General features: G+C 33.8%; 2 protein-coding genes across 8 annotated transcripts in view; both read right to left on the minus strand.

Moving 5' to 3' along the window:
* peak1 (pseudopodium-enriched atypical kinase 1) overlaps window positions 1–6,054 on the minus strand; it is a 41,377-nt gene extending 35,323 nt beyond the window's left edge. The window contains exons 1-2 of one of the 2 annotated variants that reach the window (XM_051099190.1): window positions 5,869–6,054; window positions 4,316–4,444 (exon numbers count right to left, since the gene is read on the minus strand). The gene's annotated coding sequence lies outside the window, so the exon portion shown is untranslated. The remainder of the gene's footprint in view (window positions 1–4,315; window positions 4,445–5,868) is intronic. The other variant, XM_051099189.1, reaches the window with a different exon arrangement.
* Window positions 6,055–13,712: 7,658 nt separating this feature from the next.
* Window positions 13,713–22,790, minus strand: hmg20a (high mobility group 20A). 6 transcript variants are annotated; one of them, XR_007825746.1, is made up of 10 exons: window positions 22,515–22,786; window positions 20,075–20,150; window positions 19,778–19,987; window positions 19,189–19,321; window positions 18,883–18,920; window positions 17,071–17,146; window positions 16,777–16,992; window positions 15,889–15,944; window positions 14,186–14,318; window positions 13,713–14,103 (listed from the first exon to the last, which is right to left on the minus strand). XR_007825746.1 is itself a non-coding variant. In XM_051099245.1 (10 exons), the coding sequence occupies exons 2-10, from the start codon at window positions 20,138–20,140 to the stop codon at window positions 14,100–14,102; spliced, it is 909 nt and encodes a 302-aa protein (XP_050955202.1). In that variant the 5' UTR covers window positions 20,141–20,150; window positions 22,515–22,790; the 3' UTR covers window positions 13,713–14,099. The 6 variants fall into 6 exon arrangements, 5 of the variants coding, with proteins under 5 accessions (XP_050955202.1, XP_050955201.1, XP_050955205.1 ...); XM_051099245.1 differs by having other exon boundaries at window positions 15,889–15,924; window positions 17,071–17,143; window positions 22,515–22,790; XM_051099244.1 differs by having other exon boundaries at window positions 15,889–15,924; window positions 22,515–22,787.
* Window positions 22,791–23,281: the final 491 nt, after the last annotated feature.

Genomic DNA, 23,281 nt, shown 5'->3' on the forward strand with positions numbered 1-23,281 from the left:
GTAGCCTTGAGCTAACTGGCACCTTGTTGCTATGGGAACTGCTGATGCTGTTGTCATGATGTCATTTTGACTGAAACTCAAAATTCTCTGACATATAACCAATCATCACTGTGGAACCGCTGAATCCCAGTTCACTTGCTTCTACATACTAAGGATGTGAATGAGTAATCGACTAGCAAAAACACCATTCGAACTGTAAAAATTGATTTTTCTCGGCCCCTTTTGCTTGCCGCAGGCAACAATGAATTGTACTTTCCTACTGAATCCCTCTCTAAATCTTGCTCTTACAACTGAATATATTGAAAGGGACCCAATTGTGATGCTGAGGAGATGCCATGTGCTTCCAAGTGGCAATATTTCGATTTCCATGGTTATATTTGGTTTTTATTGGAGTCATGCATTCACAAGATGAAATTAATACCTGTTACAAGCCAAATGTGTATACTTTTTTTAACAGTCGTGGGTATTTTTGCTCATCTAACCCTCTCGGATTGACATTTAACAGGAAATGCTATTGCTTAGATCCAAAGATGTGCACCTAAAGAACTACATCTTGCTGATTAGACCAAACCAAAACTGTCAATGTACATGACTGGCTGTTTGTTTGGATAGGACTCTGTAGACCTTAGTTTGGGTAGCGCCATATTTAATTTTTGACAGGAATGACAACAAGATTGTGAGGGATAGGAGTACAGTGTGTTCAATGGCTTTTACTGTCGTCGTTTAACAACACACCGTTTGTTCAGCTGACAAAAAGGCTTTCCAAAAAACTTTTAAGTACACAAAAGCTCCATAAAACTATTGACATGATCTACGACTTTCATAGTGCCACGTTATTCATCAGCGTTACATTCAATATGGCGTCTAACCTGACTAAGATCTAGAGAGAACTCTATGACTTAGACTTTGACATGCCAGTTTTATTACAGGGACAGTTCACCCAAAAATGAAAATTCTCTCATTAATTCCTCACCCTCATGTTGTTCCAAACCTGTAAGACCTTTGTTCATCTTTGAACCACAACTATTCATTGCAGGGTTTGTACACATTCTTGAAAGAGAAATTCAAGCACTTTTCAATGACTTTCAAGCATTTCACACAACTATTTCCAGCACTTTAAAGGCACAATATGTACGTTTCCACCACTAGAGGGCACATATTCAAAACAAACAAAGAAACAAAGGCGTAGTTTGATGATGCCATGAATAAGTGTGGAATCATGGGAGTTGTCGTCTTCATCCCCACAGCTGATGCAATTTGACAGGACTTGGTAAGAAATCATGTTCATGGATGAGCTAATATACTAACGATTTATTAATGTCACTGTAGTATGAAACAGGGTGGGGCTGAAAGTCAAGGAAGCGAAACGAGGATGCTGAAGCGATTGCTAATGAAGGACGAGTGCGATATACGGCTCAAAAGCAGCTGAGCTTTTATTATGCCACAGTTGACTCTTCCAGTCATGCGTATGTAGGAAAAAGCAGCGCTGTTTTATCATACTAGATACATCTGAGTGTGTTAAAAATTCTGTTATAATGCTACTCTGTGCATTTGTCACCTGCCTAATAAAATGCATAACATTAAAATGTCTTTGGGGTTTCCATGTTTTCTACAAAAAAAAAAAAAAAAAAAAAAAAAAAAACTGAAAATCATGTCATTGGCAGGTGACGCAATGATACAGCCTGTTACACTAGTTAAAATTACTTACTTGTCTGGATTTAAACATTCAAACCATTTGGGAGTAATGTAAGTACACATATTAGCAAAATATGCCTTTAAAGCTCTAAAATGATCCAATTTGAATGTTATTTTTAATGGGATGACCAAAATATACTTTGTGGTAAACAAACACTTATGTTAAATTAAAAAAATACCAATCACCATTGTAACCAGTAGAGGAGCACTTACTCATTCATTATTACTCATTTATTCCTACTTTTTGCTTTATATTTTAAAATTATAAAATTGCTATTATAAAATATCAAACCATCAAGAAATCTGATTTTGTGTATGAAGTAAGAAAAGTCACAAAGTGCCTTGAAAAACACACACTTTTCAATTTGCAACTAAATGAGACAATCGCTGAAGCAACCGCTCAGTTCTGTATAATACTAGAGAAGAATAATGGTAAGAGTAAGAGTAGAATATATAACTTTTCTATATAAAAATTAAAATTTGCACAGTACTGTTATTAATAAAAGTAAATTTTGTATGCGTACCAAGTCAAGCTTAGTACTTCACAGTCAAATCTGTATAAACATAAAATAAACAAGAAAAGAACATGTAAAGTTATTAGTAACTGCACTTATTAATGCAAAACAACAGTAATTTTTTTAATTAAAATGATCTATATTTTTAATACTCCCATGCACCACTCCCAGCACTACCTAGGGCTGCACAATTAATCAAATTTCTAATCGTGAATTACAGATGCCACAATTATGTAATCATTTAAAGGCACAATTACAAAAATAAATAAATAAATAAATATATAAATATATACATATATATACTAATTCTGCTTGCTTAAGATGTGGGGGTGGGTGGGTTTTTCGTACAGGTTTTTTGTCATAGTTTTAATTTTTTAATTTTTACTTTTTTATATTTAAAGAAGAAACTATAAATAAAAAGGTGGCATGCAGTGCTTCAAACAATGGTATAAAGCTATTCAAAACATCATTACATGTATATTTTGATAATCGTAATTAATAATCGCAATTACAATTTCAAAAAAATAATTGACAATTACGATTTTTGCATAATCGTGCAGCCCCAGCGCTACCAAATCTGCTCCTGGCCCAACCATCTGTAGAACTTTTAACTTGCTCTGAAATATTAGCCTGGAGCCCTGGCCTGTATAAATATCTAAGGTCGGGTAAAAAATGGCAAGTCATCCTCCGTCGAAATCTTCAGACACGTTTACGAAGACAACACACATGCATTGTGGTACTCTAGCGAACGCATGGCAAAGACGGACACAAAAGAGAAGAAAATGTCAAATAAAGTTATTTTTGTTTTCTTTGCACACAAAAAGTATTCTCATAGCTTCGCAAAATTAAGCTTGAACCACTGATGGACTATTTTAACGATGTCCTCACTACTTTGTCAATTGCGTTGCTGTCTATGCAAGGTCAGAAAGCTCTCAGATTTGATCAAAAACATCTCAATTTGTATTCTAAAGACAAACAAAGTTCTTATGGGTTTGGAACAATATGAGGGTGAGTAATTAATGACAGATTTTTCATTTTTGCATGAACCATACTTTTAATGCTGATTTTTCAACTAGATGTTCTGTCATCCCAGTGACTTGTTTATTTTGAGAAGACAAAGCCTTGCTCATCCCTAAACTGTTGCATTATACTTTTATTTATGCCAAGGCACTAAATATTATTACTAACAGCATCACATAAGCTAACGGCTATTGACTTCTGTAAAGCGAAAGAGCTAATGCGTACAAATGAAATCCTGCTCTGTGCAATAAAGCTTCATTGAACTTGAACTTGCAAGAGAGTCAAACCGCTCTGGGAGTGTTTGGGCACAGGGATAGTGGAGGTGTATATTTAAACCTGTCTGGCTGAAACTAGAGATTATGTGTGTCTCATACCAAACACCTGAGGCAAAATGCTCCCACAGCTCTCTGTCTATCTGTCCGACTCACGCCAGTTACAACACACGACTCATCACACAACAAACACCTTGTTTGTCATCAAGTGTGTCACACACACCACCTGTTATTTTACACATGCACTAATGCCATTTTTACACGCAAGTGCAACAGGTATTTGTGCGCGAGTGTTTTGTTTGTGTTCCGTGCATGCATACGTTTGGATTAAATGACAGCACTGAAATCTTTGATCTGCATGTCTCTAATGACTCTCATACATCAAACTGACACTGGTTAAATCACCGAAGATTGTCTAGTCACTTTGCTGTTGGTTTCGAGTAGGTGACCATCAAATCTACTTCTACCTCCACTAAGGGGTTAGGTTAAATTAGCTGGAGATAGATGAAGGGATGAGCGTGTTTGGTTAATCCAATCTGATCGTTGTTCAACACCCTGTTGTCAGTCAGGTCTTGATCTGATTCAGTGTCCTCACTCTGTGAACATAATCACATAGACACACACACATGCGTTCCTCCCCAGGGTGTCCATCACACCTGTTTTCTAGAGCTCAAATCTTTCCCTAACCAAATCACAACCCTCTGACAACTATTCAACAAAACACAAAACAACTAAAAGCCTGTGAATTTAATCTAATTTGATGTTTCTATAAACTCCACCGCCTCATAGAAAATTTGCTGAAAATGTACTCACCCTCAAGCTATTTTAGATTTAGATGAGTTTGGTACTTCATCAGATTTGGAGAAATGTAGCACTGCATCAGTTGCTCACTAATGGATCCCCTGCAGTGAATGGGTGCCATCAGAATGAGAGTCCAAACAGCTGTTAAAAACATCAGTAATCCATAAACTGCATCTTTTTAATAAACAAAGCCATCAATCAATCCAGTTTTAGCTTCAAACTGTTGTTTCTATGCATTTACTGCTTTCTCCAGTGAAAAAGTCATCTCGTCTGAATCAGGAGAGAAATATACACAGATCAAACACTGTTTACAAGCGAAAAAAAAAATTCTAAACAAATATGTCTGGGGATTTTGATGTGAGAGGTTTTCACTAAAGGAAATGTTATGGATTACAGACTGGGATTTTTGCCAAAAGTGACGGTTTAAACTTTAAACGCTTTGATAGATTTGTTTTTACAAATATGCAGCTTTCATTTCACACGATGTTAACTGATAAACAGGAGTGGTTTGGATTACTTGTGGATTACTCTGATGTTTTTATCAGCTGTTTGGACACTCATTCTGACGGCACCCATTCACTGCAGTTGATCCATTGGTGAGCAAGCGATGTAATGCTAGATTTGTTCAAATGCGATAAGGAAACAAACTCATCCAAATCTTGGATGGCCTGAGGGTGAGTGAAACTACAATTTACAAGTTGTAAATAATTACAAAAAACGCTAAAATTAAATGTTTTAAACAACATTTACTCACAAATATTTGAAAAAATATGCACTCAATAATGATTCAAGCCTCACTGCCTTTTTCCTGCCTGTGCCCTCTGGATACAAATACTGTAATTTCTCTGTCATGTTTATCATGTGTCACAAGCTGTGGAAAAATTGCATTATACATGTGTGATTATTAATTACAACATATGAATACAGGCATAATGTGCGAGCTCAAATTGATATTCTTCTTTATAAACTTGGCAGTGAATATCAAAATGCCAAATCATCCGATCCGTATCAGTGACAACAGAGAAAATATGATGTCCCGTTTTCGAAATGTATTTTCTTTACAGTTACTGAAGTGAAAGCTGATATGAAAACTGATCTCTCTCTCTCTCTCACACACACACACACAACAGCATCCTGACAGAACCACTGAGGAATTCTCCAGAACCGGCGTCAGGTTTTCCTTCACGGACTTTCCAGAGAAAATAATACTTTATCTCCTCGCTGAATGATTTGGCATAAATGACACTTTATCCTTTCCACATAATAATTACTCATGAAGCTGTTACGCACCGCAATCAAGACATAAACCGCGTACTGACGCTCCGAAACGCGTTCTGATTCAGTTTAACCGTTTAACCACCACAGCACAAACGTTTCACTGCCCCTCTCAAATGTTTAACTCCTTAAACTGACAATAAACTGCTTTTGAAATCACAGCTGCGCGTTTCCGTCACGCGTCTCTCGCGTTTCGCTGGTTTATATGCGCCATTCGCCCGCGTTGATGCGTCTCACGGAGCGCCGCGTGGATCTTTCTGTGAAACTCCGTACGAACTTTCTGCTCTTACCTTAAGCGAACGACAACGCTCTCCTCACGAACCCGTGTGCGCCATCGTAATCCAGATATCGCGGAACTGTCGTTAAACTGAACGTAGGCTCTGATGGATATTTTGATCAGGAGAAATGTGTGATCACACGTCCGTGATCCGCCGCTCCGTTAACGGCTCGAGCCCTACTGCACGGGGACGCGCAGAGGGCAGGGCGCTGTGGACGCGCACTTCGTGTTGGAATGTCGGAAACGCGCTTTGCTCCCAGCCAGTTTTGCTGTGTTTTTCTTCTTCTCAGTTTTGGAGAACATTAATAATCATGATTAAAATTAACACTGTATTATGTTTTGAGGCTAATTTTAGTTTGAATAGGAAATGCATCTCATTATAATCAGCGACTTGCGGTATTTCATTCAGAATAATTGTTATAACATTTAATACAAGATAGGCGCTAGTGAAAGTAAAACGTTTAATGTGTAATCCGTGCTGTCGGAAAGTTTTCAGTTTGCTGCTCCAGAAATCTCAGGCGCCAGAGAGCAGGACCAACCTCTTCATTTGTACAGTATGTGGGTCAAAGACGTTTAAATGTCCACATCAAAAGAAATTTACGAAAGTGATTTTATGTGCATAGAAAGCACACTAAAAGTGTCTACTTTTAAGGTTTCTAATAAGTTTTTTCGAATAAAATGTCAAAATTTGATTGAAATAATGTTACATTGTCATTGTCAAAAAATTCAAACAACATGCTTATTCTGACTTGTACATATTAAATTTATAAAATAATAAGGGAGCATATTAAATTTTTATTGTGTTTTACATGAGTAAAAAAAACCTTACTGACAAATGGGCAAAACCTAGGATAGTGGCAAATTGAAAAATAAAATTTTAGAATTACAACTAATTAGAATTTGGGGTGAAAGTAATTCATCTTTTAGTATGTCATAAATTGATTTTTGTTGTAAATATGCCTGACAAGATTGTTACAGTGAATGACATCTTAGTGGTGTATGATATTTATTTTTTGCTCAGAAAAACAAAAACAAAAATGCAATTAAATTAAACTGAAAACTTTTTTTTTTTTTTTTTGGAAAAACAACAATTTAAAGCAGTATTACACGTATTGTTTTTATGCTTAAACCCTTTTTCGTCTTTGACCCATGTATATATACAATATCTCTCTCTCTCTCTCTCTCTCTCTCTCTCTCTCTCTTTTTACATTTAAAGGGATAGTTCACTCAAAAATTACCCCATGATTTACTCACCCTCAAACCATCCTAGGTGTATTGACTTTCTTCTGTAAAATGAATACAATCAGAGTTATATTAAAAAATGTCATCTTCAAAGCTTTATAATAGCAGTGAATGGGTGTTGAAAAATTAAAGTCCAATAAAGTGCACCATCCATCATAAAAAGTGGCGTTCCATCAGATGACGTAAGACGTAGGACATAGGTGTAGCGTAAGCTCCGGTGAGAATATGCTAGTAAAAGGAAAACCAGTCTCCTCTTGGCTTATATCAAAATTATCAGTTTTATAATGGCAGTGAATGGGTGTTGAGATTTTGAAGTCCAATAAAGTGCACGATCCATCATAAAAAGTGCTTCACACAGTTCTGGGGTGTTAATAAAGGCATTTTGAAATGAATCGATGCATTTTAGTTAAGAAAAATATCCATATTTAAAACTTTATAACCCGTAATCTCTATCTTACGCTAACTGTTTTACACACGTTCACAAGAGAGTGGCGTTCCATCGGATGACATAAAACATAGGCGTAGTGTAAGCTCCGGTAAGAATATGCTAGTCTTGTGAGAACCCAGTTTTGTTTACAGGAAAGGAAAACCAGTCTCCTCTTGGCTCATATCGAAGTCATTTTTCTTTACAAATCCTTGTACTTCTAATTCGTACCTGGTGTTTTGTTGTGCTCTCTCCTCTGCACTTTCAAGTTCGTCATTTTTCACCAGAGCTTATGCTACGCCTACATCTTTCGCTTCTCATGAACGTGTGTACGGCAGTTAGCAGAAGCTAGAGATTGCGGTTTATAAAGTTTTAAATATGGATATTTTTCTAACACAAACACACCGAATCACTTCAGGTCATTATTAACCCCTTGGAGCCATGTGGAGTACCTTTTATGATGGATGGATGCACTTTATTGGACTTCAAAATCTCAACACCCATTCACTGCCATTATAAAGCTTGGAAGAGCCAGGACATATAATAATATAAATCTGACTGTATTCGTCTGAAAGATGAAAATCACATACAATTAGAATGGCTTGAGGGTGAGTAAATCATGGAGTAATTTTAATTTTGGGGTAAACTATCCCTTTAAATTTTCTTTTCTGAATGTGACCAAGAAAAAGTTTGCACATCTCATCATAACAATGAACAAATTAACTGTACATTTTTTATAAATCAACACAACTGTAATGAATGTTGAAGCCGAAAGTAAAAAGGTAAACATAGGCTATAAACGAATTAGACCAAATCAACTTCCAACAGCTCTTTCTGTCTTGATTAAAAAAAAAAAAACACTTCCCTAAAAGTTATCAAAGTTCACAGAAGCATATAAACACAATGAGGCTGTAAAAGCACACTATAGAGAGTATATGAGTTTAACTGTTTGGTGTGATGACCTTTTACGAGCCCGACAACCTTTGTTTTGAGCCGTTTCCAGAAAGTAAAAACTTAAAGGAGAAGTTCACTTCCAGAACAAAAATCTACAGATAATGCACTCACCCCCTTGTCATCCAAGATGTTCATGTCTTTCTTTCCTAAGTCTAAAAGAAATTATGTTTTTTGAGGAAAACATTTCAGAATTTTTCTCCATATAGTGGACTTCTATGGTGCCCCTGAGATTGAACTCCCAAAATGCAGTTTAAATGCAGCTTCAAAGGGCTCCAAACAATTAGTTATTTTCTAAAAATATTACAATTTATCTACTTTTTAACCTCAAACGCTCATCATGTCTAGCTCTGCGTGAACTGTATTCCGGTTCATGACAGTTAGAGTATGTCAAAAAAACTCCCATTTCATTTTCTTCTCCAACTTCCAAATCATCCTACATTGGTGTTTTATTTTTTTATTTTTGGTAAAGGGCATTTTATCTTCTGTGCACGCTCACGTTGTAAACACTAGGTCAGCACTTCTGCCGCTATGTAGGAGGAAAAAAATATTTCGACCTACCCTAACTGTCATAAACCGGAATACACAGAGTTCACGCTAGACAAGATGAGCATTTGAGGTTAAAAAGTATATAAATTGTTATTTTTTTAAAAAAAGATAACCAATCGTTTTGCTAGATAAGTCCGTTATTTCTTGGCTGGGATTCAGCCAAGCCATTTGGAGCCATCTGAAGCTGCATTTAAACTGCATTTTGAAGTTCAAACTCGGGGGCACCATAGAAGTCCATTATATGGAGAAAAATCCTGAAATGTTTTCCTCAAAAAACATAATTTCTTTACAACCAAAGAAAGAAAGACAAGAACATCTTGGATGACAAGGGGGTGAGTAAATTAACTGTAAATTTTAGTTATGGAGTTGAAATTCTCCTTTAAAGAGATGTTAATTACTCACCCTCATGTCGATCCAAGCTGTAAGAGCTTTGTTCATCTTCGGAAAACAATTTAAGATATTTCTGATGAAATCCAAGAGCTTTCAGACCCTGCATAGACAGCAACGCAACTGACACATTCAAGTCCCAGAAAGGTAGTAAGGACATAATTAAAATAGTCCATATGTAATCAGTGGTTCATTTGTTGAATAAAGTTGTTAATTTTGTTTTAAAGTATTCTCGTAGCTGCAAAAAATTAAGGTTGAACCACTGATGTCAAAAATACCCTAATTTTTGTTCTGAAGATGAACGAAGGAATTCGGAACGACATGAGGGTGAATAATTACTGACTATCCCTTTAAAAAAATTACAAGAGGTATTACTGAGGTATTTTATGTTGTGAAAATATCTTGAGCTTGAATTCACCACAGACCTAAAAATATAAAAAAGACAAAGTACAACATGACTGTAAAACCACATATACAAGCTCCAAATAAAATGTGCATGTGAAGTGAATGAAAGTATACGAGAACTTCCACATGATTTAGAAATTCAGTATTTCTGAGGCCCCAAATTCCCCTACAGACCCATAATGAGAGTGAAATCCAAACTGGCTAAATAGGTTGTTTTCATAGATAACATCAGAAAACACATTTACAGTAATTGGAACCTTCTGATGAAAGCATTCGACATCTTTTATGTTAGAAACCTCAGTGTAATCTTACTGCATTTTGATCGAGATCTGCTGAGGTAATGGCGCTCAGTTCAAAACCATACTGTTCCATACAACATTCCATACTGTTTTTACTACTTTTATGGTGCTTATTTGACCATTATGCAGCTTGACAGCCGCTGAGTGCTATATGCGTTTCATTGTTGTAAAAAAGAGGAGCGTGAACATTCTGCCTAACGTTCCTCTTTTGTGTTCCACAGAAGGCATAAATTATTCCTCAAAGCCAATAGCTATTTTTCTTTTGCGTCAGCTGAAACTCATGCATAAACCATTGCTCCAATATTAATCTAATACATATCTGACCGTAGCTCTTCATGAAATATCGCAATGCAATTCGAGAAATATTTTTTTTTTCCCTGAAACCACATTTATAGCAGAATATTAAAGAAAGAGAATGACAGAAGTAGAGCGTCATCGCTGCGGAAACTCAGGAAAATCCTATTCCCCCCATGACAGGACAAAGCTGATTCAGAGAAAGTGTTGCTGAGCTCATTGTGTGTGGGTTATTGGTTTGTGTGACTCCATTGTCTGCGGGTTCAGGGTGGATGTTCAGTATAAGAGACAGGAAATGAGCTCCACATCTCATGACTCACATGCCACATCCTAACTCTGATGGATCCCCTCTCCTCCTTTCTCCTCTCCTCTCCCTCTCCAATATGTTGTTTCTCTCATTTGAGGAAATGAAAAACATCTTGAGGGCAAAGGGAGTCTCATTTTATGATATGATTATGAGTTCTTGCATTCAGCTGGATCCCTGAACACAAGCAGTAGGCCTCAGATCAGCCGGCGCTTTACGCTTTGGGCGAAAGAGACGGACTAGCAATTCAGAGTTTAAAGGAAACGTTCAGCAAAAATGGCAATTCAATTTACTCAGTGTCATGGTGTTACAAACCCAGGGTTGTTCTGTGGAACACAAAAAGAGAATTTTTTTAAAGCATATTCATAGTTTTGCCTTCCAATTTAAAAAAGATGCAAAACACCATAAAATATGAAAAAAATAGTCCATAAATTTATATTCAAAGTGTTTTGAAAATATACAATAGCACTGGTGAAAATGTACTTTGTTATTGCAGTGAGTCAGTAAATTCTGAGTCTGATTCACAGATGAACCATTCGAACTGGTTTCGTCATTAACTGACAAAATCCAGTTTAAAAAGAATTAGCTGTTCACAAATCAGACATGGAAAAACAGTCTTTAACATATCATTTTTGTTCCATGTAAGAGTTCAGAACAAAATTAAGTTGAGTAAAATTCAACAATTTTAAATGTAAACTTTTTGGATGAACTATCCCTTTAATTTTTTGTTTCATTTTGTTTTATTTTAGACAGTGAAGGAAACAAGGTTTAAAAGGAAGTTAGGTCATCTGACCTTCCTGTGCAATGGATGCCCTACACTCCATTCCTGACGGAAGACAGGAAGTCCTGCTGTCTGACAGGAAATGGACGTGTCAACAGAAAGGAAATTACACATGTCCCAGAATTGCCAGTGCAGCTGTAGCCGATCTCAAAACTGCAAATTCTTCCTAGAATTGCGGGATGTGAACGCACAATTTTGAGATATAAACGCACAATTCTTTAAAAAAGTCAGAAATGTAAGATATAAACTTGCAATTGCAAGAAAAAAAAAAAGCTGGCGTGACTGAGGCTCAACAGCAAATAAACACATCTGCTCTAAGGGTTGCCAGGTTAAAAAAAAAAAAATTGCTCAAAAGTAGCCCAATCATGTCTTAACACTTTAATACATGATTGGGCTACTTTTGGGCTAGTTTTGAATAGCAATTGAGCAAATTTTATTTTTTTTGTGAAAACCTGGCAACCCTTAGAGCAGATGCGTTTATTTGCTGTTGAGCCTCAGTCACGCCAGCTTTTTTTTGCTTTGTCCCTAGCAAAAATTGCATTCTGGGCGTAAAATGCATGTTTTTTGGCAGGACTCCCCTAGTGAAATTAGCATTCCAGAGGTTAAATATTATGTTATTGGGGTCGCTTCAACCTGCGGACATGAAAAACAGTGGCCACGTACACTGTGCAGCCAAATTCGGTTGTGAGTTCACCTTTTACTCCTTAATCGCTTTCTGTACACACATAATTCGCTAAAACAGGAGTGACAACCGCATTTGACACCTATATTAACTTCTGAAAAATACAGGTAGTGACAACCGTATTTATAGAAATTCTATGCAGTGTATACGGAACGGAACTAAAAAACTATTTGATGATGTATTTAAATGCGCATCAGAAATGTGTCTTTGTCTGTCTGTGAGATGCAAGAAAATAACAGTGAAAGAAGTCACATTTTGACATGGGGCTAGCTACACTTATGAGCTGTGCAGTAAAGTGTCAGTGTTGCCAGATCTTCATAGTAAAAAACAACAATATATCATATATATCTCGAGATATGATATCATGATATCATATATCTCATATCTGCAACAGACCACTTTATTAACTCCATAAAGTGCCTAGGTTTATGAGCTAAGACCAAACAACATGCCTAAAAGCGCTTGTAAATATAAGGACATGGCAACACTGCAAGACAGCACTCATTAAAGTAGCCTCTGAAAAAAACAAACAAACAAACAAACAAAAAACACAGCACGTCTGTCAGCTGTAGTTCAGTTAAAATGGACAAAAAGAGTAAAAAAATGCTAGATACCAAATGGCTAAATTCTTATTCACTCCAGCAAGATGCTAACAGCTACTGCTGTTCCGTACACACATGGAACGATAATTTACGGGATAATTTGCGGTTGTCCCTCCTGAAACTTGCAGTGTGTACGTGGCCAATGTTTAAGTAGCCCAATTCCGCGGGGAATTCCGTGGACTTGGCAACACTGTCTGCTCTAGTAAGCAGGGCGCCAGGTCTGCATAACAAAACTAGCCTGATGGCCAATTAAAAATACCTCAAAAGTACCCCAATGACCATTACCAAAATATCAAAACTCAAAATATGCAATTCCCATACCTACAGTAAATATTTTACAGTCACTGTTATAAACCAATATATCATAGCGATTATAAACAACTCGAGGACTCCTTTCTAATGACACAAAAGTTAACATCTACCGCAGTTTTATAATTGGTAAAATATGAAATACTTCAGTACAAGCATTTCAGTCAAATATACTTTATGCAATATGCCAAATCATTTACCCGCGGGGGACGAAAATCAACCCGGCAACAAAAACCAATTGATGGCTCGTTGTGAAAACGCTATGTCAAACATTTATCAAGCTCTTATTTTATCAAATGAAATTACATCGCTATAATTATCGTTTTATCACCAGCCCTAAATTTACTATATTTTGCAGCACTCTTGCATTAAATAAAAACACCGGAGTCACCTTATCTCACCCCAGTCATCTGTTTTATTAATATAAAAAAGCCTTAATTAATTCACACCTGCTTTAGCCCAACTGGGTTACAGCTGTTAAGTACCGGCCTTGCAGAGTGTGTGCAGTTCAACAGACTGTCTGTGCTGAGAACTATAACACAGTGCGGTCCCAGAAGGAACAAAATCTAATTAATTAATAGCAAGCATCTAGCAAACGAGCTGAAGGAGAGAGAGAATCAGACACTCATCAATGTCTTCATACATTTGCTTTATTGAATTCTTCAAATGTCAAGAACATACAGGGAATTCAGAAACTCCGGCACAAAGACACAAGCTACCGATAAACCTTCCTCTCTTCACACGATTACAACATTTAATTTCTTACGTAACATGAAGTATAAAATTGAGCTTAAAATCAAAACAGATGAAACCACATCTAAACCGTTGCTAAAATAATGTTTTTTTTTAATGCGTGGCAAATGTGAACTGCTAAATAAAAAAAAAATAAAAATAAGCAGATAAAACGGCATTGTAAAAAAATAAATAATAGGAAACAATTGAATTGCTTGACACAAAATATGGTCCATAGCAGGATAGGAGGAGGGGCTGCTGCACAAGGGGCGGGGCCTCTCAATTACCTGTGGGTGAATCAGAGCTGTGCATTATCACACTCTGGTTAATATTCACAGAGACTGCAGAAATAGTCTGGTGTGCATTTACCTGTCGAGGCGGTTGACCACATCCCTGACGGTGCTGATCAGGTGCTGGTTTTCCTGTGGGTTGGACAGAATGATGCCGTGAAGCTTTTTCATGTAGGAGTCGATGGAATCGAGTGTGGGCGTCTCACCGCTGCCTGCAGGCACATGAGAAAGTCAGTCAGGGAAAGTAGACCAGATATCTTTTACAAAATAGCAACATCTGATTCACAGATAAAACATCCTTCTTAGGAATAGAAACAGAAGGCTTTTATTCTCATTGTATAGCCAGATGATAATAAAGGCTTTCTATTTTTGATTTCAATATTTATTTTTAGGGATTTTACCATTACATCTGATTCACAGATGAAACATCCTTCTATTCAGTTATTTTTAGGATTTAGGGTCACAAAGCATGTATAAATCACAAAAATATAGGAGAAGAGAAGCTTTAGAAGCTTGTTTAGGAATAAAACAAAGCAAGGTAAATGACAGAACCAAAAGCAAAGCACATTTTTAACCAAATTTTTTTTAATTGAAAAGATTCTGTTGAAAATGAATTTTAATTATAGAATTTTAATCTTTATATTTTAAATATAAATTATTCATATTCAACATTTTTTTTAGCAATAAGGCTTCAAGTCACTCAAATGTGAGAGTAAAGACATTTATGTTACAAAAAAAAATCCATTTCAATGCGGTTTCATGCTGTACTTTTGAATTTAGATTTTTGTGATTTGATTGTGACAAAAACATGAGCACAACATTGATAAGAAATATCATTAAATTTCATGAAATTTCTTGAGCAGCAAATCAGCGTATTAGAATCTTTTCTAAAAGATTGTGTGACTTCTTTCAAAAACATTTAAAAAGTAAATTAGAATTATATTATATCCCTCTCTCTCTATACACATATAAAATATTAAATATATTAATTAATGTTAATTAAATTAACATTAATTTATTAATGGAAACAAACACAACTATGAACTTGACATGTAATATTTATCTGCACTACCAGCCAAAACTTTTTGAACAGTAAGATTTTTCATGTTTTTTAAAGAAGTCTCTTCTGCTCAAGAAGCCAACATTTATTTGATCAAAAGTACAGCAAAAATTGAAATATTTGTATTATTTAAAAGAACTGTTTTCTATTTAGATATAATTTAATATATATGTGATTTCAAAGCTAAATTTTCAGCATCATTACTCCAGTCTTTAGTGTTACATGATCCTTCAGAAATCATTCTAATATGCTGATTTGCTGTTCAAGAAACATTATTTTATTATTATTATGATCAATATTTAAAACAGTTGAATAGAAAGATCCAAAGATAAGAATTTACCTGGAATAAAAAGCAGTCAGAATATTTATTTTTTTATTATTTATATAAACTTTGTACATTTTTTATTTAGCATGGATGCTTTAAATAATGTTACAAAAGATTTCTATTTCAGATAAATGCTGTTCTTCTGAACTTTCTATTCATCAAAGAAACCTGAAAAAATCTACTCAGCTGTTTTCAGCATAATAACAATAATAATACATGTTTTTGAGCAGCAAATCAGAATACTAGAATGATTTCTGAAGGACCACGTGACACTGAAGACTGGAGTAATGATGCTAAAAATTAAGCATTGAAATCACAGGAATAATTTGCATTTTAAATATATTCAAACAGAAGTTACTACTACTACTAAATAGTAAAAGATATTTCAAAATCTTACTGTTTTTGCTGTACTCTGGATCAAATAAATGTAGGCCTGGTGAGCAGAAGAGGCTTCTTTAAAAAAAACATTAAAAAAATCTTACTGTTCAAAAACTGGTAGTGTAAATACTGCAAAGGAAGTATTTATTTAAATGTTTCTTGAATTTTCAGAATTTAGGAACAATTAAGTCATGACTCATGAAGTGAATCACTTTCATATATAATATATATTTATATGATAATGCATAAAAACAAATACACACAAACACACATTTGCGTATTTATAAAATTATTATTAACATTTCATTCTACTCCTCAAAGCTGATTGGCTGAGACGAGTGCAATATTCTAGTGATAACAGCACTCCAACCGTTTCACCATTTGCATCACTCCACTTTTAGTTTTTCTCACAGCAAGTGTCATGGCAGATGCCCAAATCCACTATATTTTTATAAATATTACTGTTTTTGTGTCATGGAATGTAGTTTTAAGAGTTTTTTAAAGTGAAAAATGTACTTGTTTAGACTTCAAATATATGGTTTGTTAATAAAGATAATATCGACTTTAAAATTTGCATCAAAGTTTTTGGAGATGCGAGGCAAAAGAGGGGTTTTAAAGACACTCCATTGTTGTTTCTTATGTATTTACACACTTATGCCATCAAACTGTTGTATAAACGCAATATCACACTCGTAACCCTAACCCTAACTCACATATATATATATATATTTATTGAGAACCGCTGTCTTACACAATTAAGTCATGTCTGAAATAAACTAAAATCACTGAACCAATTTAAATAAAATAAACCAACTTTCTAAAGTGAATCAGACTGCTCAAATGAACCCAGCAGGCTAGAGGTCTTCGCAGTGAACTCTGGGAGTTTGTTTGAGTGTGAGCGTCTCACCGGGCAGGGGGACGGTAGAGAAGCTGTGTGTGAGGGCCGAGCGCAGGGTGTCTAGGTGCTGCTGCAGGAGGCCGTTTCGCGTGCGTTCCTGCTGCACGTCTCCTTCCAGACGCTCGACGGCGGAGCGCATGCTCTCCACATGCTTCTGCAGCGCCGCGTTACGCTCTTCGTACTCCATATTGGTCTTTCTCAGCTGCCGCAGTTCAGCTTCACGCGCTACAACACACACAATCAATGAACGTGTATCACTCCATTATAGACAGACTCACACATTCAGCAGCAGTCTGCTCTCACCTTTACTGTGATTCAGAAACTCTTCAGTGAAGATGGGAATATCAAATACGGAGCGATCCTTTATCTCGAGATCCTTCTGAGAGACAGAGAAAGCTGTTCAGACTTCATTTACTTTGAGGACAGTCTGAATCATTGCTCAAACTGCCACAGATTAGTCACGGACAGACCCGCTCTGCACCATAGATCTGCACTCAGTGAATTACAATGGGTGTCAAAATGTTTTAGACGTCCTCTGCTTCTTAAAAGTTTGGCTATTTCTGAAATATTTTGGCTAAATTGACCATGTTCCAGCTATCAGTAACAGCGTAGTAGCCTCAATGTCATTTAACACAAATATGATTATATTTAAATAAGGGTTTTCGTATCTTTTGACTAGTACATTTATATTTTTTCAGTTGCTTGTGATTATTGAATCATTTTATAACAAATGCAGCCTATTTAATATTTTATAAATATATGAACATAAATATTATATAAATATATATATTTATAAACATTTAAAAATATGAAAAATAGACATAAAAAATTAAAGAAAATCAATAAAATAAAATGGTCATTTTTTCATGACTGTGTAAGAGTTTATTAAATGTACTTAACTGTTAATAAACTGTATTAATTTACATTTATTTTCCAAAATTTGTGGTTAACAGATAATGTAATTTAAAAAAAATATATCTAAAATTGTAGCTAATTAAATATAACAGTTTTACTGGCTATGGAGTTTCCCATGACTTAATTTCCATGACTTTTCCAGTAGTTTGACATTATTGGATCAGTTAATTTTTTTTTTTTTTATATAAAAACATACCTAATTAAATAGTACAGAAAATAAAAAAGTAGTTATATTCAAATATATTATTTTTATTATATTATTCTTTTTTTATTATTTAGTACTATATTTATTTAAGCAAATAAAAAATAAAAAAATTAACAAGATATTAAATATTGTTTGCTATGCCTTTTCCACAATTGTTTAAGATTTTATTAATTTCCATTATTATTATTATTTTTTTTAAAATATATTTTTTGTAATTATCTGATAACTTCATAAAATCATTGTACAAAAACAGCAAATTAAACATTTTAGAAATAAAACAGTCAAGAGTTTTCCATGACTGTAAACATTTTTTAATTAATATTATTTTTATTAATTTACATTTATTTTCCAGTGGTTTGTGGTTAACAGATAATTTCATTAAAAAGTTATGTAAAATTGTAGCCAATTAAATATTTTAGCATTATTTTTATTATAATATTCTCTTTTATTATTTAATATTCTATTTATTTAAACAAATAAAAATACAAAAATAGAAAAAGATATTAAATATTGTTTGCCATGCCTTTTCCACAGTTGTTTAAGATTTTAATTTCTATTACGTTACAGTTTTTTAGTGATTATTAGATAACTTCATAAAATCATTGTACAAAAATGGCAAATTAAACATTTTAGAAATAAAACAGTCAAGAGTTTTCCATGAAATTGTATTAATTAAATATTGTAACCAATACATTTATTATTATTTATTCTTTTTTTTTTTTTTAGTATTATATTTAGTATATATATTTATTTTCCACGATTGTTTAAAATTGTATTTCCTTTCCTTATTTTTCCTGTCTTTCCTCATTGTACAAAAATGGCAAATTCAACATTTTAGAATAATATAAAAAATAAAAAAACAGATGTTGACTAAAGAGTTAAGATTTTATCATTTTTCCATTAAAATATAACATTTCCAGACTTGAAAATCATGACCTGAAAAAAAAAAAAAAAAAAATGCAGATTCCGTGTGGTCCTTGGTGTTGATATTTTACCTCATGAAGCGATTCTCCGGGCGCCTGCCTTCCAGCATCTGATAAAGAAAGCGAGAGAGGAATTTCAGATTAGACAAGTGATTTGTGATGCTCCACATTTTGTCAGTCTCTTCGTTTCTATTTTTGTGTTTCCGTGTTGCACCACCCTCTGTGAAACCTCACTGGTCCAAAATCCCACTCCAAACTACTTTTATAGTAATCATCAAATGTATTCTGATTGCTTGCGACTGTCACTCTTTTCTGCAATTTTGTCTAAATTCACCTGCCAATAGTTATTTTGGACTGTCTTAGATTGTGTGTTCGTACCTCCTCTGTGTCTCTTTCCTTTTTGTTTCTCCTGCACCTTCCTGCTGAAGTGTTTATAGGCTTCAGTCTTCTGATACTGCTCCAGTTCTCTCATGTAGCGCTCCTTATCTTTGTCCGCCTCATCCAGATACCGCTGAGACAGAACGAGACGTTAGTCTCTGTAGAAGTTTTCGACTTTATTTTTAAACCTTACACACTGGTGGTCAAAAGTTTGGAATAATTCATTTTTTTATGCTTTTGAAAGAAGTCTTTTATGCTCACCTAAGCTTCATTTATTTGATTAACAATACTGTAAAAAATTGTGAAATATTATTGCAATTTAAAAGAACAGTTTTCTATTTGAATATATTTTAAAATGCAATTTACTCCTGTGATGCAAAGCTGAATTTTCAGCATCATTACTCCAGTCTTCAGTGTCACATGATCCTTCAGAAATCATTATAATATGCTGATTTGCTGTTGAAGAAACATTTCTGACTATTATCAATCTCATTAAATACAGGCAGCCTGGGTAAGCATAAAAGATTTTATTCAAAAACCTTAAAATCATTAATTATTCCAATTCCAGTTCCCGTGTTTGTATCCTGACCTGTTTCTCTTCGGGAGGCAGTTTGCTCCACTCGTTCCCGAGCATCCTGGTGATCTCTGGGAAAGGCACGTCGGGTCTTTCCGCCCTCAGCTGCTCGCGGCGCTCGTTCATGAAGCGCACGTATCCTGTTAACGGCGCTTTGGGGGCGTTACTGTCCTTCAGTGGCTTCTTCCTCCTCCTGCCTTTGGTCCAGCTGCTCCTGCGAGGTTTCTGCCAAAAACACGTTCACATGACTCATAAAAGCCACTCCACCTGTGTAAAGACAGCCTGGGTTTAGCGATCACATGATCTGCTCACCTCCTCTCCGTTACGCTGGCTGCTGTTGTCTGTGTTGCCCCCCGGTGACCCGCTCTGCTCCTCCATGACCTCTGACCTTTAGTTTCACATATAGCAGTGATGTAATGTAAAAAGAGATGATGACTGGATTCAGCATTTAAAAATAATTCAGAGCTACCGTAATAAAACAGTATGTGTACATGTATTACTGTGATGAATTTTGTTATACGTTTATTACATAAATTTTAATATATATTATATATTTGTAATCTTATGCTCACTAAGTTAGTTAAATCAGATGCATGTAAAAAACATGCATACTTATAAAAAATATCAAATTTCATTAAAAAAAAAAAAAAAAAAAAAAAAAAAATATATATATATATATATATATATATGTGAACAATAATATAAAAATAATATATACAAAATAAAATAAAATTAATATAAATTAATATACATTCCATCTACTCCAGTTAGATGGACATGGATGTTATACTTGCTGGACATTGCCCTTTTGGAGTGTACCACAGCCAAAATGCATGGTGCCACCAGAAAGACAATACAATTTTGGTTGGATCTTATTGACACTCTATCAGACCTCTTGAAATCCTGAGATGTACGTGTTATCACGTTAATATTGTTCTGTAATGTACTGTATGAAGTTTTAGTTTTTATTTTACTTATTTTATTTGTTTATGTATATGAGCAGATCTTGGGCTCTGCTGTAAAAAGTTATAATTCAAAAACGTTTAATAAATAAAGAATAAAAAAAAAAGTAATATACATAAAATATATAAATAAAAATATTTCAACTATATATATATATATATATATATATATATATATATATATATATATATAATATATAAAAGTAATTTAATTTAATTAAAAATGTAACAGTTAAACATGCAAAGTAATATACTTACAATATATAAATAAAAATATTTCAACTATATATAAAATTATAAAATATTATATATTAAATAACTAATATATATATATATATATATATATATATATATATATATATATATATATCACTAAGTCAATGTTAAATCATACACGTAAAATTTAAAAAACATGCATACGTATAAAAATATATAAAATATACTTATATAAATATATTAATGAATAAAAAAATAAATATATATATGTAAATCACAATAGAAAAATAATATATATAAAAATAAAAAACAATTATATAAAAAAATAGAAATAAATATAAATAATATGAAGACACAGACACATATACATACATACGATAAAATATTTTATATTAAATAACCCACTAAATTAATAATAAATCATACACATAAAAAACATGCATTCTTACAAATCTATAAAGTGTATTTACATAAATATATATATATATATATATATATATATATAAACAATATAAAAATAATACACAGAAAAATAAAGATAACTTAAATTATATAATATTATATAATGATAACATATTACATATTAAATAACTTTAGTCTTATAACATAAAATATGTTAAATAATAAAGAAAAAATATATTAAGTTACACTAAGTTAATTTTAAATCATACACATGTAAAAAATCCATACTTAAAAAAGTATCTAAATATATAAAAATAAAAATCATACACACACACAAACACACACACACACACACACCGCAATGGTTTGTATACTGTCCACACTGTATTTTCTATCCCCTAAACCTAACCCTTACAGAAAACTTTCTGCATTTATACTTTCTCAAAAAATCTCATTCTGTATGATTTATAAGCTTTTGTACCCATGGGGACCACAAGCCGGTCCCCACAATGTCAAAAATTTCAGGTTTTACTATCCTTGTGGGGACATTTGGTCCCCACAATGTAGCAAAAACAAGTACACACACACACACACATGTATACATATATGCATACTTATAAAAATATAAGTATGAAATAGAAATATACAATATAAACAGAAATAAAAATATTTAAACTACATATATATATACATACATACATATATATATATATATATATATTTTTTTTTTGCGAAAATAGATTAAATAATATATGTAAAAAATAAGAAACACACACATATATATACACATATATGCTTTAAATATTGACATGTGATGATATATGTATATGTGTGTGTGTGTGTCTTGGAATGTAATGTCTTTTATTCAAATTTATGTTTAAGAAAGTTCCTGGCATTACCATGGTTTTTTTTGAATGCAGTACCATTAATACCATGTTTCTGGACACGTTCCATGGTCTTGTTACTTATTACTAATTATTACTATGTTAACGTTATAATTAAATTAAATACAATTATTAATTGATAGAGTAATCACTTAGTACCATGGTATTACCATACTATCATTATACTATAGTACAGACACGATACTTTTTATAAGGCTGGTAAACGAGATTGAAGAGAATCATACACATCCGAACCATACAAAACCTGCTAGACATCAATCATCTTACCTGTATTTTGATCTTAAGCTGGAACCGAGTATAAAATTGCGTCTTTAATGTGTTTTTCGTGCGTTTTTTTAGGAATTTTAGAGAGGAAAAATATTCCGAGTCAAAACAATACAGAGAGCCGGCTGACGTCATCACGCAGCGACAGGAAGCAGGACGCCTTCGTCATGCGCTCTCAACCCTGCCAGATCCCCGATTCCTCCTCCTCCTCCTCTTCACAATCTTCATCCTAACCCTCGTAATTACCCTCTCCGCCTCAGTGAAAGCGCTGTATTACGGTCGTGTTCTCTGAAACGATGGCGCTCCGCTGGAGTTTAAACGGGTTATGAGAGATTAACGGAGTGTTGCTGCCCTCCGCTGGCCGCCAGCTGTAAGTGCAACTGACTCGACGCCATTAAAAATACATTATTAAACGTAGAAATGAGCACTAATACACAACAACGTGAGAATGCGAAATATTAAACATCATTTGAATATTAAGTATATATTATTTGTTCACATACGAACTGTCTTACGAACCGATTTGATTTCTTTGCCACACTGCCATCTACTGGCCATATGCTGCATGTTCATCGATAATATTATATCCTGTCATTCCTGTACAAGTACGTTTGTGGTTTATTTTAACTTTGTACATTTATTTATAATTAATTAAATCAATAAATAATATAAAATCATATACATATATTATTATACATTTTAAATATTTCATTTAAAGATTTTATAAATAAATAAATGGCTGAACTGTTTGCTGAAGGCTGTTCACCCAA

Source organism: Labeo rohita, chromosome 25, assembly GCF_022985175.1.
Source record: "Labeo rohita strain BAU-BD-2019 chromosome 25, IGBB_LRoh.1.0, whole genome shotgun sequence".
Lineage (NCBI taxonomy): Eukaryota > Metazoa > Chordata > Actinopteri > Cypriniformes > Cyprinidae > Labeo > Labeo rohita.

Bases quoted from the DNA above. Each gene is read 5' to 3' on its own strand.
- hmg20a (XM_051099244.1), bottom strand. From the start codon at position 20,140: ATGGAGGAGCAGAGCGGGTCACCGGGGGGCAACACAGACAACAGCAGC. The intron at 18,921-19,188 runs GTACGAACACAC...TTTCTTTATCAG, and splicing joins AGGAAAGAGACACAGAGGAG to ATGCTGGAAGGCAGGCGCCC. The intron at 14,319-15,888 runs GTAAGATTTTGA...ATGTGCCTGCAG, and splicing joins TCCAGAGTACAGCAAAAACA to GCAGCGGTGAGACGCCCACA.